At 36.3% G+C, this 20,584-nt stretch overlaps 1 protein-coding gene across 6 annotated transcripts in view; it reads right to left on the bottom strand.

Moving 5' to 3' along the window:
- Tenm1 (teneurin transmembrane protein 1) overlaps window positions 1–20,584 on the bottom strand; it is a 786,931-nt gene that overhangs the window by 106,417 nt on the left and 659,930 nt on the right. For all 6 annotated transcript variants that reach the window (XM_048335936.1, XM_048335935.1, XM_048335937.1 and 3 more), the window contains 2 exons: window positions 8,819–8,962; window positions 1,639–1,888 (listed from right to left, as the gene is read on the bottom strand). In XM_048335936.1, coding sequence (XP_048191893.1) covers window positions 1,639–1,888; window positions 8,819–8,962 — 394 coding nt within the window. The remainder of the gene's footprint in view (window positions 1–1,638; window positions 1,889–8,818; window positions 8,963–20,584) is intronic.

Genomic DNA, 20,584 nt, shown 5'->3' with positions numbered 1-20,584 from the left:
GAACAGAGTAAGAAGATTCAAAGATTAATTAATACATGAAAATGTTCAATATTCTTAGCCATAAAGAAAATGCAAATCAAAATGGCTTTAAGAACCCATTTCATCCCAGGCTATCATCAAAGAAACAAAAACAAGTGCTGTTAGTTGTGAAATGTGTGTAGGTGCAGAGAAGGTATTCTTACACAGTGCTAGTCAGAATTTAAATTAGTATGGTCACTACAGAAATCAGTATGGAGGTTTTTCAAAAGAATAAAAGTAGAGCTACCATATGATACTGCTATATTACTTGAGCAAATACCTGAAAGAATGTAAATCAACATGTAATAGAGATTCCTGTACCTATGTTTATAGCATCTTTATTCACAATTGATGTGTTACAAAATCAGTGTAGGTGCCCATCGATGGGGGAATAGATAAAGAAAGGAAAATGTTTTACATATATATGTTATATAACACACATATACATAAGTATAGCACACATATACATCTATAACACATGCATGTGTTATATATTTACACATAAATACATGCATGTATATATAACATATGTACATATTTTAATATATGAAATATTTATCCATAAAGACAAATGGAATTATGTTGCTTTCACGAAACAACAGATGCAAGGGTGGAACTGGAGATTATTATGTTAAGCAAAACAAATAAAACTCAGAAAAACATATATTCCATTTTTTTCTCATATGCAGAATCTAGATGTAAAAAACAAGACAGAAAGACATGAACATAAAAGTGGGACTATTGGGAGAATAAGTTGGAGAGGGCAAAGGGAAAGAAGGTAATACAGAGTGAATATAATCAAACTATATTTATGCATTGTTAAATAGAGTAATGAAACCTATCAAAGTCATAACAAAAAAGGAGAAAGAGATAAGGGAGAAAATACAAAGGGTGAATTTGATTTATATGCACATGTGGAAATAACAAAATACAACCTTTTTGTGTAAGTAGTATATGCAAAATTTTACAAAGATGACAAAGGCTTCAATAATCCAGATGGTTTTAGTAAAGTGGGTGGTAAAGGCTGCAAACTTGCCAAACAGGAGGCCAGTAAAGACTCATACTACTCCAAATTTTAAAACGTAAAAGAAAATCTTAAGATGAATGTTTTCTAATCTTCAAGTTAAGCTTGTATAGGTAAAGAACTAGTCTGTCCTTCCTTGTTATACCATGAAAGAGCAGACTTCCATTTATTCTTTATAAATGACCACTTCAAAAAATCGGATATAGGAAAATGTAACCTTTTGGATCTGGCAATACTTCTACCTGTTCCAATGGATTAGATGGTATTTATTAACTTTCATAGTGACCTCCAGTGAGTAACTTAACAGAGCACTTGAAAGTATTGAGATTCTTGTACACTGCTGTCAGTGTATGTAGGGTAGGCCTTACATATAGGGATGTCAACACTTCCTGGTTCTCCAAAGCAGTGCTCAAATGCTCCTTCATAGGAAAAGTGAGTATGCTGACCATTTTCATATGCTTGCATCTTAACTCAGTGGTACATTTAGGAACAAATGACTTTTATGACCTTTTGGCAATACCTTGACTTTTCATGTTATCTTATTCTTGCTGTTCTCTTTATCCACTAAGTAAACATAAAGATTAGAAGAGACTTACCTTAACTCCAAAATGCTTAGAGAGTTTCCTGAGGGAAATATTCGCCTTACAAAATTGAAGTCACCAACATACACACTACCATCAGGGCCAGAAGCTAAGGCTACAGGAGCAAAGAGTTTGTTGTTGTGGGCTGGGCCATTGCAGTTAGTGCAGGCTACACTCCTTTGGTGTCCATTACCCATTATAGTAGCTATGACCGGGGGCTGCTGGGAAATGAACATATTTTCCCCATTCCCTTTATGTATGATTCCTAGGCACAAGGGGAAAAAAGAGAATTAAAAAGGCAATTACCACACAATAATCAATCTCAGTAAAATTTAAGTTTCTTCTAATTGTTCAGAATAGGAAGGAGTTTGGGCCAAAATAAGAGAACCCAAGAATGAAACACACTGCCCTTAGCCGGGTTGAACTGCATAACCACAAAATCATAGTATAATACTTTGACTCAGTTTATCTATCTGTGCAGAGGAAAGATAGAATTAGTGTCTCTAAGGTTGATTGTAAACACCCCAATAAAACACTTGACAACTAAATTCTCACAATATTCTTTTCACTCCAGCCCTGGCAACCCTCTGTGGCTAATTTTTCATCTCTGGCTGAATTCTCTCCTGATGCCTAGCACATACCTGTCTGATTTCAAATTACCCTCAGTATTCAACTGGTTCTTTAAAAGCGAGTATCAGTCAACTTTAATATTAACTTTAGCAAAACACAATCGGGCAGGTAATCTATTTTTGTGAGAAGGAAAGAAATTCTATTGCTAGAATGCGCTTCAATGATATGTGAAAGTGACTTGAATTTTCCACTCTTCTGGACCACATCTCACTATTATCAATGTAGGAAATAGAGATACTGACTTATGGAAATGCTTTGAAGTCATTTTGTTTGGGAAATTTTACCCATATCCACAACTTTAACTCCCATTTCTCTATGCTAAAACTTTCTTTTGTCCAGAGTTTTCATTTGATATGCAATTTCCTACTAGATTTTCTTACCTGGAGACCCCATAGATACCCCAAACTCAAAAAAAGTTTGAAAATAATAAGTAAACATTATTTTTCTGCAACCTCTTCCAAATACTTCTCTTCTTCTTGTGTTTCCTATTGATCCCATGAGTGGTAGCTCTGTCATAGAGTTACCTAAATTGGAAATCTGATCATTACCATGACTCTTTTCCTCTCACTTTCTAAACCTAATTATTTTCTAATTCCCATTGAGCCTATTCTTTTAATATATTAAAACTAAGTTTTTCTTCTGCATTCCAGTTATTACTAGTTTAGTTCATGTTTTCTTAACTTCTTGGTTTCCTGATTTTCATGCATGCCCATCCCAAACCATTGTCCATGCCACTGAGATTATTTATCTGTGGCTTATTGGTATTCAAGAACTCATATCTCCAATAGGATAAAGGGCATATTCCTTTTTGTTAAGGCACACAAAGTCCTTCATGATTTGACCCTATCCTACCTCTTCAGTCTGCTAGCTCATTGCACTCTCATTTGTATCCTGTGATCAAGGCATAGAAAGCTACCTAAAGTTTTATACACATCCATTCCTCTTTGCTTTTTGAGCACATATTACTCATTCCCTCTCTTGAATGTCATCCTCATATTGTCTGGTTGGGGAACTTCTACCTACTCTTCAAAGTTCAGCTCAAATATTCTCCATTTCTACCAAGAAGTCAGTTTTCCTATCTCTGTATAACTATACTTTGTTTTCCAAAGCTCTATTACAACCTTTACCACATTGTATGAAGCAGTTTTTATTACTCTTCTACCTTCCCCATTAGACCTGAAAGAGCGCCTTGAAGGCAGATCCTCTGTCTTATTCTTTTCTCTAGTTTAGTGCCAGCCCTCGTGGCCAAGTCATTACAAGTACTCAGTAAATGTTGAATATAGGCTTTGAGTCTCTTGTTTCCTTGTACACATTCTAATGATTTTGCAAACCTGCTGATCTTGGGCAGAAAATCCAAGGAACAAGGACTGCTATAGTAAATAGCTTAAGTCAGCCCAGAATGAGCCATGGCAGGGAAAACATCCATGTTGTGAGAAGGCATGCCAATGCGTCAGATTGAAATAACTGACAGCAAAAGAATGAATGCAGTTACACTGAACAGCCTTATGCTTTCCCCCTTGCCTTTTGCTATTTATCTCCTTGGACTGCCTGTTATTCTCCCTAAACACTTCCCAAATGTCTTCCTCAGTTCTCTTCTGGCCTTTAGTCCTAAAGCCTTACAATAGAATTATTGATTACTCTGAGATAGGAACATTGCTGGAAAAAAAAAGAAATAAAAGGGTAAACATGCATACAAGGGCACCAATATACATCTGGGAAGGGCCTTCAGGGAAACAGAAATCCCACCAATCATATAATATTTGGCTTTAAAATTTATATACTTCTACTTTTTCTTTCAGGTTGAGTCTGTCCATTTTTTTTGGTCTGGACCTGGGGCTTGTACTCTGGGCCTGGACACTCTCCCTGAGCTTTTGTGTTCAAGGCTAGTACACTGAGACTCTTACCTCCAATTGCCCACCTGGAAGTACAGCGACCAGGCCCTGAGCCCTGAGTTCAAGCCTCACAACCAAAGAGAGAGAGAAAAGAGAGAGAGAGAGAGAGAGAGAGAGAGAGAGAGAGAGAGAGAGAGAGAGAGAGAGAGAGAGAGAGAGAGATTGTCTCAGGGACTTTCCTGCCTGGGCTTGCTTTGATCCATGATCCTCAGAGCTCAGCCTCCTGAGTAGCTAGGATTATAGGTGTGAGCTATCAGTGTGCCTGGCCTGGCTACCTTTTCAAATACATAATTTTCCAAGTGTATCTGTGACTTTCCATATCAACAAATTGGTTATTTTTATTTTTTTACAGAACTATGAGATAACTTGAGGATCACTGCATATTACTTTATTAATAACTTTAATAGCTTTAAAATTTTTGAGACTTGGAAAAGTTAAGTAATCTTAATGGGAATCAATTCCATTACCCCCAAAACATTTAATTCAAGTATGATCAATAATACAATTTAAATGAACCAGGAGTAGGTGGATGAGAACTAAAATGATAGTAACATAACATCACTGAAAGGAAATCTTCCAATGATTATGAACTGAATATTCTACCAATGAGACTATACTATGTTCCTTAATAAATGAGAAAACCAGTGTGTAACACATCAGTGTTTCAGCAATGCACTAAAGGGTATACTATTCAAAAACCTTTCCAATTATTAGTTTGGAAATAGTAAGATTTGCTATTAACATCTATTTTCACAGGTAGATCTCCATTTTTATATCAATATAATGGTATAGTTAACAATTACCCTCAAAATGACATGTTATTACCAGGCTTCTGGCAATTTAAAAACTAAAGATGGCTATTCTAACCCATTCTTCTAAGCTTGCAATTCTAAAACTCCTCTTTTCGATTAGAAAGCCCAGTACTCCATCAAAAAAGAAGAATGATTAAAGGAAATAAAACATAAGGCAATGTACTTTCTGATTACATCTCAACAATTGATGTCTTGCTTTTATGCAAGGTACTAAAGTGCCTGTGTAGTGAAATTACCATTTCTGTTTAAAGCTGAAGCAATCAAAACAAAAATGGGCAAACCCCCTTTGTACTGCCCTGGAAAAATAGATCATTTTGAAGGGTGTTTTTGTTGTTTCAAGAAGCTGTTTAACCTTCCATTACATAGAACCAGTCTATACCATCTAGCAACAATGATTTAAATACCAATCCTTCTTCAAAAGGTTGCCCTGAAAATATTTTGTTTATGTTTCTGAGAATCTTGATCAAATACCGTTGCCTCCCTTTCTCTTATTCTGCCACACATGCTGATTTTGAAAATAGAATCAAAAGATCCTAGGAAAATACATTTTTTTCTATGAAGACTAACTTCCTTCTAAGGACAGGGTATCATGTTTATAGTCAACAGTGAAATCCTACTGAATGTGGCTTGCTGCACAGTTTCATCTTTAAGTTTTATTTCTGCCAGAAAGCTGTCTTTTCTGTAGAAAAAAGTGAGCACACTTTTAAGTACACTACTCATACCTTCCTGCAACCTTGCTCAGAACTTCTTCTGAGGCTTGTAAATAAGTTTAAAATAAAATTCGCCTTGGAAGCCAGTGGGTGGTGCTTTATGCTGATTTCCAAGAAGAAACCATTTTTCAGACTTATGAACTAGGGACACAATACATATTTTTCTTACTACTTGACTGAGAGGATATAAACACAAACTGGGAGATATGCCAATGAAATCAGTGGGAATTTACTTCCCCTCCCAGTAAAACTATTTTTTGACAAACTACAAGAAGATCATGAAGGCCAAGTTAAAAAAATTATCCATTGCAGGTAGATGATGATGCCTAATTAGTATCCTGGGTTGTTCTTTCTAATAATTTTAAATGGTTGAGTAGTACGAAACACGAGGGGATATGTTTGATAAAAGGATATACTGTGCTTGGAAGTAATGGAATTCTGTGCACATTTTTTTCATACCTTTAAAACCAAGTTTCTCTATAATCACTACAAGAATATATTGTGATAAGATAATGGTGAAAACACCAATTTCTACTGTTTTTATCTTGGTGAAAGAATAGTCTCTCTATTTTAGGCATAATATTGGCAAAAAAAATCTTCACAAAAAACCAGTTCATTGTCAGGCAAATATAATGCCTACAGCTGAAATGACAAATAGTCTGAAAACATTGCCTACTCGAAACTACATACTACACAATGCTTTTAGAGTCAAAGAAAAACTGAAGAATAGAATGGCAGCAGACATCCAATCCAATTATAGATGTCTTTTTAACCAGTGGAAACAAATTGGAGGAAGATTGTTTCTAATCTACTATGTGTCTCAGATGAAAAAGCAGGGTGCCTAAAGAGTTAGCCTCCCCTGAGGGCTGAGGGAGGGAGGAGATGTGGAGAAGGGGAATTTGGAAAGGCCTTGCTCTTGCCTTAATCAGTCAGAAAAGACCATCTGACCTGAGGGGAAAGAGCAATGCTTTCTAAATTGGAGTCCTCAAAACTGCTTCCTCACATTTAATATTCCTACTTCTAAAACTGCCTTTGGGGGTAGGATTTAGACTTCATAAATGTCCTCTGACAGCTGTTTGTGTCCAAGGTCAGGCTGAAATCGAATGGTGAAACTAGCTTGAGCTGTTTTCTAGCAAGTGTAACCAGTTGGTTAGAAATACAACGCCAATACAGATCAGTAATAAAATGAAAGAATGTTACTTTAAAAATTATTCAAAGTAAACTTCTTTCTCAAAATAATATGGTAAGAAAGGGCTATTAGTGGGACTCTGGGAAAGTGTACATTATTTTTGCTGTGGTTAAAAGATTCTAAAATTGGTTTTTGGTGATTGGTTTTTGGTTTGGGCTAGTATGGTTACAAATAAACTAACATACTTGTAAAATTGATATATTTTATCCTGTGAATTGTATTTCAATAAAGCTATTAAACATCTTCAGAAATAACTTGGTATGTAAAAAGTAATTATTACCTAAAAAGTAATTATGAGTGAATTAGGGGTTCAGAGAACACAGTTGTGAAACTCAGGTGGCCTCCAAAGCCAACCATCTGAATGGCTTCCCCATTCTGAAGTCTGTGTGAAACAAATGATAAGAGCCTACAGGACTGGGAACACACAGCTGGGTGGGGGGGGAGGGCTAGCTCCATTGAGGTAATTTCCCACTTTGTGTTTAATGTCAATGATGGGCATTTGAAACAGACAATCCATACACACCAATAAAAGTGTGTGGAAAAGAAATGGCTGCTTAAAATGTCAAACTCTTTTGAATCAAAACAAAAAAAACCCTAATAATTTAATAAGTGGCACCTGCCCTTTTGTTTTTGTACTTTTTAAAACTGTGGCTCTCCTTCTGAGTACAGAAAAAAATCTTGACATTTTATATCTGTGCCTGAATCTTTGCAGTTAAAAAAAGCAAACAGATTGAAATGGACTTTAGAATATTGCTTGAAAGGGGCAAGAATGTACAATTGGGGCATACATGAATGGATTTATTTACCTTAAGTGTCTCACACTTAAGTGGTCTCATGCTATGATCCAACCAAACCTGGTTAGCATCACCAATCAAAATTTCCCAGCCTATGTTATGGCTGATTCAGCTATGGTGCAAATGAAGTAAGATAATGAATATGATTATGAAATGGATCACTTAGCCTTTAAAGATAACAGCCTTATCCAGCTGTTTCCTCTAAAGGCAGGATGAATACATGGATGTCTGGGTAAAAGAACAGTTGTCTCTACATCCTCTGTTTGTAAAATGTAACCCAAGATATATCTATTTCTTTCTATCTGTCTGCCTGTCACCTATCAATTTATCAATCATCTATCTATCTACCTACCTACATCCATCCATCCATCCATCTATCTATCTATCTATCTATCTATCTATCTATCTATCTATCTATCTATCTATCTATCTAATATCCTACTACAGCTTGCTCTGAATCTACCACTTTAGACTAAATGGTATAAGATTTCACAATGAAAAGGTACAAGTAGACTATAATAGAAAGGTTGGATGGATATATCAAAGATTGCTTACCTAAGGGTATGAAGCAGCTAGAAACTTCAGAGAGTCTGGAAGAAACAAAGACTCTCTGATTTATTTCTTGATTTATTTAACATTTAAATTATAAACTAGAAGGAAATGACAGCAAGCAAAGGGGTCCAAATAAAGGAGAGACTGAATGAAAGCATTCAGATTGTTACACACTAACGCCAATCCAAAATCAAATTATGGTACTGGGAAGGAAATGTACTAAATTGATTATCTCTAAGTTGTAGGTTTTTGTTTGTTTTTTTGTTTTTGTCAGTCCTGGGGTTTGAACTCAGAGCCTGGGATTTATTCCTGAGCCTCTCTGTGCTTACGGTTAGTGTTCTGCCAGTTGAGCCACAGTGCCATTTCCAGCCTTTTATGAGTAGTTTATTCAAGATAAGAATATCATGAACTTTCTTGCCCAGGCTAGCTTTGTACTGCGATCCTCAGATCTCAGCCTCCTAAGTAGCTTGGATAACAGGCATGAGCCACCAGTGCCTGGATAAGTGATGTTTTTATAGGTGATTTTTTAAAATCTTGAATGTTCCCACATTTTCTTAAATGAACGTGCATTAAATAGCATGAAGAAAACAGTAATAATACAATTTTAGCTGCTTACCACTTTGAGGATTCAAAATGTGATGTTTATTCAAGGACCAACCTCCTAGGTTAGAAGCATCCATCTCAAAACCTTGTAAAGTGACTGTCCTTTGTTCCCAGAGAATGAAGTCAGGGCACGACTCATATTCATATCCCACAGACACTACAAACAAAGAGTCAATAGCATTTAAAAATATAAACTATTTGTTGCACAGTTACATGTGTTGATAATTCTGCACGTTATTTTTGTTATTGAATTTTTATTTGGGTTAAAAGTGGATGGAAAATGCCTTCATACAGCATTACACCGAGTATAGCATTATTATGACTATTAAAAAGTAATCAATGTACATTGGATATATGGAGTAGGGAGTTAATAGATTCTGTCAGTAGATAGGTATCATATGTAAGGGAAATAAGTTTTATTCTGGGATTTCAGGTTAAAGAGTGTGTTGTAAAACTGAAAAGAGAATCCCTCTACAGGATTAATCTAAAGTAGTATAATTTCTCCCTTATACCTAGAGAGGAGAAATGTAGGAAAGGTCAGTTTTTTTCATCTCTCTAGAGTACACTTGGGAAATTGGCTTTAGAGTACTTGATCACTTATACAACAATGGATTACACATGAAACTAATAAAAATTGATTTGCCCAATTTATATTTGTTTGTGTGCTAACTGGTCTTCAGGTGGCTGAGGGAACTAAGTTTGCTTAGAGTGCTGCAAGTGCAAATTCCATGTTGGCACATTAAGTTTTGGTTTCTGCATTTATCTAACCAATGGGACATCACCCAGCATTTGGCTTGAACTCTTATAAAGCACAGATGTTGTGCATTAAACTTGGACCCCTGGTATGCCACTAAAATAGAAAGTGCAGGATGTGGTATCATGGATGTCTCTGCTCTGTTGAAATATGTATAACCTAAGTATACAAGGTCCTCGTCATTTTCCCAGTCAGTAAACCTGCTTACCTGTTGGAACCTCCGATTTCTGCGTTCTGAATTTAAAATGTTTTAGATTCTCATAATGTTATAAGCTTAAGAGTGTTGGCTCATTACACAGCATATCTCAGAGCTGATCCCCCCTTCCTGGAAGCTTAAAATAGCCCCATTTGGTCTGTGGCTTGACATTGTTTTGGAGTACATGACTCTCTCCTAGATCATTAGATGTTCCTGGAGATCTCAGACCCTACTTTGCCATTTGGTTATGAAATCAGGTTATGAAAACAGGCACAAAAGCAATGCCAATACAGTTGTGTCCAAAAATGAAAAAAATAAAGATTAGTTTTAGTTATTATCATTAGGTGAAAGGAAATTTTAGCCAAACTGATTTGTGTGTGTGTGTGTGTGTGTGTGTGTGTGTGTGTGTGTGTGGTATGTGTGAATGTACATGGACAGATAAGCTAAAATATCTCCATGATTATGAATACACAGGTCTAACTTTTAGATTATAGATGGTCAATTTTAAATTGCAGGTTGCTTTTTGTTTGTTTTCCAGTCTACCAAAGATTATAGTATGAATGAAGATGTTTTTCATGGTGGTCACTCAGGTTTAGAAGGTTCCTATACTGGTTATAATGCTGTATTGATTGTCACTGTTCTGAAACCCTTCATGCTTTTTAGTTAAGAGCCTCAATATTTTCATTTTCATCTCACTGGGCCTTGCAATTTATTGCAGACAGTCCTAATTTAGACACATCTATGGTCCATCAGCTAGGGAAGATGTACAACATGTAAAATCATTGAAATATTTTTGTGTCAGTTCTTGAACTTAGGGTCTGGGCACTGTCCCTGAGCTTTCGTTGTCAAGGCTAGCTCTCTATCACTTGAGCCACAGCTCTACTTCTGGTTTTCTGGAGGTTAATTGGAGATAAGGGTCTCAGGGACTTTCCTGCCTGGGCTGGCTTTGAATCGCAATCCTCAGATCTCAGCCTCCTGAGGAGCTAGGATTATAGGCATGAGCCACCAGCGCCCTGCTCAAATCCATTTTTATTATTAGCCTCAACCAATAATTATTAGCAAGGGAGATCAAAGGGGATGATAGAAAACATCATAAAATGTAAATAATTTCCACTTGGGATCATCTCTGTAATGGTGTTTTCTGTTCAGGTGGGTGGATGTAGTATATCAGAAATACTCATGGCACAAAGCAATGCTATCTATAACCTCCCAGATACCAAAGTCCCTGTGCTTGCTAATCTGAGAGTTGATTTTAGATCAAGCACACAATGTCTTCAACTTTCAGGTCTGTCATTGGTCAGCTATGGGGACTCTAGAAAAGTATTCTTCATATCTAGAAGTTGTGTTCTTCAACTGTACCAAAGTGGACAGAAGGTGATTAAAATTGTTCATTCCTAGAACCTTTGGGGTCAGGGAGCATTTTATTGTGAATTTGGTAAATGTTAGGGCTAGTTTTCCTAGAATAGTGCAAATCTACACAAAAATATGCACATAATTCTAGTCATGGATACAGTAAAATCTGAATAAAAATCTCAAATTGAAGATCTCCTGTTAAATAATTGTTCATCCTCCTTTCATATTTACACTATGAGTCTAACTGCATTCCTTTTAGATTACATTTTATGAGAGGATCAAACCCACAAGCCAAATGGAATGCTACATCTCATGTCGAAAAAATCAGATGGTTAGACAGCACATTAAGGGCCATGGTGGTATATAGATTAATATGGTTTCTGCTTCTCTTGCCAACATTTAAAATCTTGATTAATAAATAATCACAACAACAATAATTACAAGTTCCCTCAAAGCCATCATTTCCTTCCCCACAGTATTCCTGGCAATTGCTGGATCTGCCTTCTGTACACTGTAAGCCTGGTGAACTCTTGTAGAGTACCTTCTCCGGAAGGTGATTGCACAGTTTTGCAAATAAGTACTGTGCCCTGGTGACCTCTGATGTTGGTTTTGAGCTGTTTTTTTTTCCCTCACAGTAATAGTTAAAGATCATCCTAACTTTACAGCAGGAAATGCTTACATAAAGCATCAATTAAAGAGTTCTTGATGTATTGGTAATGAAACACACATCCTCTTTCACCTCCTCCTATCTGCTGTCTGAATTGCTCTCCAGTCTGTAACAAAAAAGTGCATTGGCTGCAAACCCCACAATTATATTACTTTTTTCCCCCAGTCACAGCAAATAGCAACAAGGCAGCTACTTAATAAGTTTCCTCTAATTTTTATTAGATTTACTTTCTCCCAAGAAAGCTCAATGAGCTAATAAAGTTATAACTTATACTTAAGACTTGTCCAAAACTTTAAGTGACTTTAATGAGAATGGCTGAGTATTGGGGTATTTTTGTATGTGGCTCCTTGCTCAGAGTAACAAGGCAAGATTTCTTTCTGACAGTGACCCACTTTGACATAATCCTAAAACTTGCAGTAGACTTTGGAGAAGGCAGAAGTTTCACCCCACAGAATTGAGCTGCTCTCCAAAAACATGGCAACAGGCAAATACAGTAACAACCCATCCTAGACTTCCTATCATGGAAGCAGACTGCAATGCACTGAACACCCACTCTTTTTTGCTATAATTGAGTGTGGGGAAAAGTGATTAGGTCTCTTGCTGAAAGTGCTGAGCTTTGGCACTACGCTTTGCCTATTACTGTGACAGTTGAGACACAGCTAAGTAAGCAGGGTAGACCACTACCAATTCCCAGGAGGGCCATTCCCTATCATGTCTGATGATCAGCACAGCACAGTATAGGGTACACATTCAGCCTCTGGTACTCTGCAGTGGGTCTAGAGAAACTAGTATAATAAAGATGAAAATAACCACTCATCAGTATTCCTAAGGAGCAATAGGCAGATTATAATACAAATGAACATACATAGGAAAAAAAGTGTCCTAGGGCATATGTCCCAGGAGCTGCCATAGGGTCTCATGCTGGTGTGCGTATACTGGGAAGGAGTTTAAAAATCACTGATATGGAAAAAATACTTTATTTGAGACATGGACCACTTCATTTGCAACACTCTTAATTCTATCTGGATTTCTGTCTTCTAACATTCTTTCTCTCTCACCTTTATTCACAGATATTAATGAAGTGTTCTTAAAACAGGACTCATTGAGTCTCAAAATATTCTGTCTTGTGGACATTGGATTGTAGCTTGACCTTAGTGTGAAGATATCTTGCTTCTACTAGCTTACACAAAAGTGAAAATATTCAACTTCCCCAAATCCATTTGACATGACAAATAATGTTGGTGGCCATTCGACTTCTCTGAGTGGCCACAATTGTATGATATAAGAACTGTAAGAAGGAAGAAGGCCCAGGGTCTCTGACATCCAGTTTAATGAGTATATCATTCATCAATAATGGCTAAGATAAAAGATTGACATTAAGTAGCCAAAGTAAAGATGCTGTGCAATGAAGTTGATATGCAAAAGCTGACAAGATTAAGCACATGATTTTAAATAGCGCCAGGCTAAGGCTTTAGAATATATAATGGTTGAATTTAAGAAAGAAATACATAATGAAAAGTAATCTGATAGTCAGTGAGAGAAACTTACATGCTACCTCCATGAACTCAAGGTACATCTAAAAATAATTTGGAGCCATTTAAAAGAATAACTCTAAAGATGCAAATCATTTTCTCCAAAAGAAGTCATTAACTAGAATAGCTATTATTAACTATAAGTTATTAACTAGAATAATTATTTTGCATTCTGTAAAAATGCCTGATTAATGCCAAAACAGAAACAACAACAACAGAAAACAAAAGACCTGAAGAACCAAATGAAGGCCATGGCAAGAATATACTAAGGCTAGGTAAAAAACCAAAAAGAAAAACAAACAAACAAAAAAGAAACAGTGCCTTCTCTCAGAGTTTTCATTTCCATTTCATTAGGATGGGATGACACCAATGGCTCCTCCATTTGACATGTTGTCTGGTAGTCTGAAATGTTTTTTCCTTTTTTAATTTTAATTTTTATCGTCAAGGTGATATACAGAGGGATTACAGTTACATACGTAATGTAGTGAGTACATTTCTTGTCAAACTTGTTACCATATCCCTCATTTTTCTCCTACCTTCTCTCCTCTCTAACTCCCTCTCCCCTGAGTTGTACAGTTAGTTTACAACATATAGTCTTGTAAGTATTGCTTATTGCATTGGTTCCCATTTTATCCCTTGTATCGCCATTTTGATGTTCCCCTTCCCTTCCTTAATTCAGACAAATATACACCTGGGGTACCAGAATAAAATACAGTGACAACAGGGGCTAAAATCATAAGGAAGATAAAAAGAAAAAACAAGAAATAATCTTACATAGTTCGTTAAAAAATAACATCAATGATAAACCACTTGTTTTCATATTTTGGAGATCATTTCACTTAGCGCCGTCTTATGTGATCATATGTACATAGCTATCAAGCAATTGTGATTATCTGGTAGGACTATCCTAGACATACACTAATTATGCCCCGTTCATAAGGGAATGGAAAGACTTGTAAAAAATCATACTAAGTGATACATTTTCTTTATCTACTACTCTTAGCTCATTGAAAGTGTCGGCATCAGGTGTTAGATTTTTATCAAGTGTATTTTCAGCACTTAAGGAGATATTCACATAGTTTACTCTTTTCATTGATTAGGGTAGTAATTTATAGAAATTTTGAACTACCATCACGGGTACAAAAATACTGACCCTCTTAAGGATGTATTATCATTTAAGCAAATGAGTGAGTCACTAGATTTTACTTGGTAACACATTTTTTTAGTGTCTGTACTTTACCCATTCACAAAACAAGAATTAAACAAATTATTGTTAAGAATCAGGGACTTGGATGAATAGAAACATAGGTGGCGAAAAAAAGCATGCAGGAGTAAAAGTAACTATATAACATTTTTGCCAAGAGGTACTGCATACTGAAACCTACTATTATGACATTTTTTTTCTATCTTTCCAAGTTTAGCCTGAATGGATGAACTATGTCATGTGGAAATCAGAATAAAGTGCAGGGCTCATCTAAACATTTGTGAATGCCTTTTTGTACCTACATACTGCTCTTCCTGGGAAGGTCAACCATCCTGCTACACAAGAGAGCCCTTTAAGAGGTCACCTCTGTCATTATTTATTTGTTTGGTTATTCAACAAACATATAATATTGGATATGTGTCTTCTGTTGTCAGGCATTGAACAGAGCACTGGAAATGTGAGCATGAACAAAACAGTAAGCAAAGTGCCTATAGCTCATGCCTATAATCCTAGCTACTCCAGGAGGCTGTGATGTAAGGATCACGGTTCAAAGCCAAAGCCAGTCCAGGCAGGAAAGTCTGTGAGACTCTTATCTCCATTTAACCACCAAAATGCCAAAAGAGGAGCTGTGGTTAAAGTGGTAGAGCACTAGCCTTGAGTAAAAAAAATAGGGATACTGCCTAGGCCCCAAGTTTAAGTGAGCGTGCACGCACGCACACACACACACACATACATACACACCCAAATCAAAATAGAATAAGACAACAATTCTTCTTGATGGAGATTACATTGTATTGAAAGAAATCAATATAATAAGGAAGTCATACATGCATGCATATATAAAATGTAGTGTTAGAATGAGAAAATGTGGGATATGAGATTTTAACAGGGTATTTAGGTTGGATCAGGGAGGCAAGGATTAGCACTTTTACAGAGGAGTTTATCTCATGAACTGTAGCAGTGGTAAATCTCTTTTTAATTTTTCCCCTTTATTGTCAAAGTACAGAGGGGTTACAGTTTCATATGTAAGGCAGTGAGTACATTTCTTGTTCAACTTGTTACCTCCTCCCTCATTTTCCCCTCACCTCCCTCCTCCACCTTTCCCTCTCCCCCCATGAGTTGTACAGTTGGTTTACACCAAATGGTTTTGTCAGTATTGCTTTTGGAATGGTTTGCCTTTCTACCCCTTGTCTCTCGATTTTGGTATTCACTTTCCCTCCCCTAGTTCAAATACACGTGTATACAGTATCCAGGGTACAAAGGTCAGATACAGTGATAGAAGGGGCAAAACCACAGGAAGGGAATATGAGAGAGAGAGAAAAAAGAAAAAAAATGATACTGTTTCACATGGCATGTTGAAAATAATTACAACAATGATATACCACTTGTTTCAATTAGCATCATCTATGTGTTCATATGGGCATAGCTATTGGGCTATTGTGATCTTCTGCTATGATTAACTTAAACATGTGCTAATTATTCCTCTGAGGGAAACCATAGCATCTATGTTTCATTGGGTCTTGCTCACTTCACTTAGTATGATTTTTTTCCAAGTCCTTCCATTTCCTTACAAATGGGGCTGTGTTGTTCTTTCTGATAGAGGCATAGAATTCCATTCTTCAACTAGCTTTTGTGTGGAGAAATTCTAAGACCTTCCATTGGATGTCTGTTTTCCTATGTGTTGCCATCTAGTAGCAGAATCAGTGTGTCCTTCCATGTTTGGTGTCCCTTTTGCCTTACTGATCTTTTGCCTTGGATGGAGCCATTAGGTAAAATAGTTGAATATAAAAGCATGCTAGTTGATCAGAAATTGAGACCAGAAATTGAGACTTCCTAAATGATGAATGGGATAGTGGTTGTATATACCGTGTGAAAATGCTAGATACCAAAGGGATGATTGGTGGACATAGGGGTTCTGTGGGAGATTTCATGAGACTATTCTGAATAGAATACTATTTAAGACATATGAAGAGTGATGGATGGGAAATATGATGGAAGCATATTACCTATATATGAATGCAATAACATAATGCAACCCACTAAAAGCTGTTAAAAAGAGGATAAGAGAGAAGACAAGTAAGAGGAATTTGGTAAAATTATACTACATGCATGTATGGAATATTAAAAGAAAACACTTTCTAATAAAATGCAAAAATCTATGGTTTATTTCAGGATTTTCCACTTAATATTCTTGTATTTTAGTTGTCTGTGAACAAATGAAGCCAAACTATACAGAACTACAGATATTAGGAAACTACTATACAAAAGTTCCTTGACTTGTCAAGAGTCATGTTTGTGAGTTAAAAAATATTTCAAGTAAGATATGCGTACAATGTACTTAACCTTCTGAACACTGTAGACTATCAGTTATTCTTTAGTCAAGAGGATTGTGTGGGGAGAGCACTATTATAGTTTACTACTGCATCCTTCATCAACAGAGAGTAAGGGACTATGTATCAGTCATTTGAGAAAATACAAAAAATCAAGAATGAATGTGTAATTCCTACTGAATGCATATTATGTCACATTACCACAATGTTTGAGTTGGAGACTGGCAGGGCAGAGAAGAGCATTTTAGGCAGAAAGAAGAGCAGGTGTGTAAGGTCTTCTGACTGATACCCATGAGAGTTAAAGAAGGTCAGGGTGGCTACACTGTATGTTAATTTTTTGTGCAACAAAAATAAGGGAAGGACAACAAACTCCCTTGCCCCCATCAAACTAAAAAATCCAGATTACTATCCTTTGGCAGTATTTAGGCATTTTTTTCTTTAGGTAAGTGGTTTAAGAAATGCACTCACCTTGAAAACACACTATCTATTGAAATAATGAGATGAAAGAAAAGGAATACAATATTGTGATGAAAAGAAAGGTGCTGCTAGTTAATGACTCATCAAGATGTTGTCTTGATTTAATTAGTAGCTTTTATTCCTAAAGAGAATCTTGTTTGAATCATAATTTATATGGTCACCCAATCTTGAAGAACTATCTGCATAATGCCTGAGGTTGGTGAAAGAAGTGGGAACAAGAAGAATGATAATGCTGATATGAAAAATACTCATATTGTTTGTTACATTACTTAAGTTTTGCCTCTTGGCTCTGACATCTTAAAAATATCTTTCAAACTTTTCTTCCAAATTTATGGTAGAAAATAGGATTTGTTCATTTTGACCCAGCATGTATACAGGAAAACACACATGGGTACACACACATGCACACACATACAACAGTATTTAGGGATACATAATTGAGAATTTGCCAAGGTAATCCCTAATAACGTCACATTGTGATATTTTCTATTTTATTCTGTTCATTTTTTTCTGTAATTTTCTATTCCATTACATTTAAAAAATCTTCTGGTGGACTCACTGAATAGATTTTACAGTCATCAGTGGGGACAGCAGTTTGAGATGGGCATTACTTGTTTAGCAGAGCATTAGGTCATTTGAAAACCTTTGAAGACTCTAGACTGCCTTACTTTTAAAGGTCTTATTACATATCTAATCAGACATATTAACATGGCTGCAACTCATATCCCATATTAAACATTTCGTACTTGTGTGAAAATTGAGTTGCAGTCAACAAACTGGCATAAGGCTTGATACTGCAGACACTGAAGATTTATTAATGCTGATGTTTTGGGCTTCTTTTCACAACTTTGGTTTTTGGTTACATTTAGTAGTTCCTTGAAAAACCTATATCCCTGGCGCTTTGCCTATAAAGTTGAATGTATAAATCAGTTCTGCTCTCAGTTAACAAGTATGAATTCATAAGAAGCAAAAAATAATGAAAGATTATTATCTTGGTTAGTTTCTCTGACAGAAAGCCACTGGGTGTTAAATCAGGCCAGTGGTAAGATGGGCTGGTAACTTTAGTGAAGAGAGACAGCAGTGGAACTCATGCAAAACTGCTATACCTAGGCTGGAATACTTGCTGTATGCACAATTTTAGCGAGTTACTTTGTCTTTCTGAACCTCAGTTTCCCCTTCTGTAATCCTGTCATGCCTACCAGGCAAGAAAATTATATAGATCAAAATGAGAAAATGTATGTGAAAATCCTTGGCAAATTGTAAAACACTACCCATTTATTATTAAAATATTCACTGGATGCTGCTATTTTTGTAGCTGCCCGGCCTGCTGAGGTTTTACTGAAGGAAAATTTATGAACAGTAAAGCATCATTCTCAGGAATGTTTTGTGTGCACAAAGCAGCCATAGCTTAGCACCTATTACTAATAATGTTCCCTTGTTTCTCTCTAACACAATTCCGACAGACTCCTATGCATCGTGTGAACCTTTAGGAAGTCTAGTTCTCCAAGAAACACCACTTTCCTGCCAAACTACTGTACTAAATAATTATGCAATTGTTGTTGCCAATAACCTTGAAGAAAAATAGAATTGTTTACAGCAGGGCTACTAAAGGTGGATGGCTGATTTCCTTAACTTCCAGGACTCCAAACCACGGCAATTTAATTTAATTAAAAGGAAGACTAGGCAGAATGCATTACTACTCATTGGTAATATATGCAGACACAGGTGGACATAGGGAATTATTTTGACAAAATTCACATAATGGATGCAGATCAGAGGCCCTGAACAAGCCAGTTTGTCAAATTAAATAAGCCGCCTCCAGAATTTTAACAGCATTATCAACTTAAGAGTAATGAGTTTTTACATTGTTTTGTAAGTAGCTGAGTTGGGAGAGAAACTATATAAAATACAATGATTTTCAGACACTGTACCTTATTTAGAACTAGAAATAAAAAGTATAAAACACTAAGGACAAATTATTTCCAAAGCTCACATGGAGTTTTTAGCAGGAGAGTGCTGTCTATGTATCAGACAACAAAATCTTTAAGCCGGATGAACTAGTGATTGTGGCTATTGTACTGAACCCTGGGGTGATTTTACTCTTCTTCTACTTGATCAATATTGTACTTGGATTAATCAATCTTATCAGTTGCCATTGATACTTCTCCAAGGAAACAGTTCATGTAACCCCTGTCGGTAATTATTTCACTCTGGTATTATCCCAGTTGCAAAGTCTGTTTCATTACAAAAAAGTGATGGGATAGTGTAGAATCTCAAGCACTCATTTCTCATTTTGGATGTCCTTAACAGTCTATTCTTCTTCTGTGACATTATAGTCCTTAGAGATTATACCAATTCCCTATAGCTCAGCTATGTGGGAAACATGACTCCCACATTTCAAACTAAGTAGATATTTCAACTTAGATATTCACTACAACTTCAAATTCATCTTTTTAAAATCTTAATCCCACTCTATCCATCACTCAGCCATGGGGGAGTGTGGAAGATTCATATATAACAGACATGAGAGCGGAGAATAGAAGTCCTTACTGCCATTGTTTTAAACAAAATCCCTTCTGTAACAGAAACTTTATGAATTTTGGTCAACGCTTGTGTTAGTTTCTTAGTGCTGCTATAACAAAGTATCACAAACTGAGACAATGCTACCATATTGTAGTGGAATATCTGTAGCACTTGGGGATTATAGACCCAACATCATATATCTACTGAATAAAAAAGGGATTATTGAAACCCAAGGAGGGAATCTGACTCTAGAGCATTCTTTTAACTACTGCATTCACTGGAACTAGGAGTGAGCTGAACTCTGTTGGCTGGCCAGTAATGTTGGTGGTGCTTGGCCAAATGGCAGAGCTCTACATTAAACAGTTGTTTTATATAGTTGTGTTAACTGGCTGCAATAATGTAGTACTCTCTCCAGGAGGAGTCTAAATGCAAGGAAGAATAAGTCAGCAGACCTAAGTCATTAGAGAGCTGAGAGAATTGAGGTGGTTAGGACAGCAAAAGAGATAAGCTTATTCATAAGTATGACTCAGTTACTATTGTGGGACACTAATCAATGGACTCTTGCCTCAGAAAGAATAACTAGAATTGTTGAGCTGAGAGAATAGACACTGGCCTTTTATTTATTTATTTTTTGTTTTTTGGCCAGTCCAGGTCCTGAGCACTCTCCCTGGCTTCTTTTGCTCAAGGCTAGCACTCTACCACTGGAGCCACAGAGCTTCTGGCCGTTTTCTATATATGTGGTG

This window comes from Perognathus longimembris, chromosome 28 (assembly GCF_023159225.1).
Source record: "Perognathus longimembris pacificus isolate PPM17 chromosome 28, ASM2315922v1, whole genome shotgun sequence".
NCBI lineage: Eukaryota > Metazoa > Chordata > Mammalia > Rodentia > Heteromyidae > Perognathus > Perognathus longimembris.
This window is presented reverse-complemented; position numbering and strand designations above follow the sequence as displayed.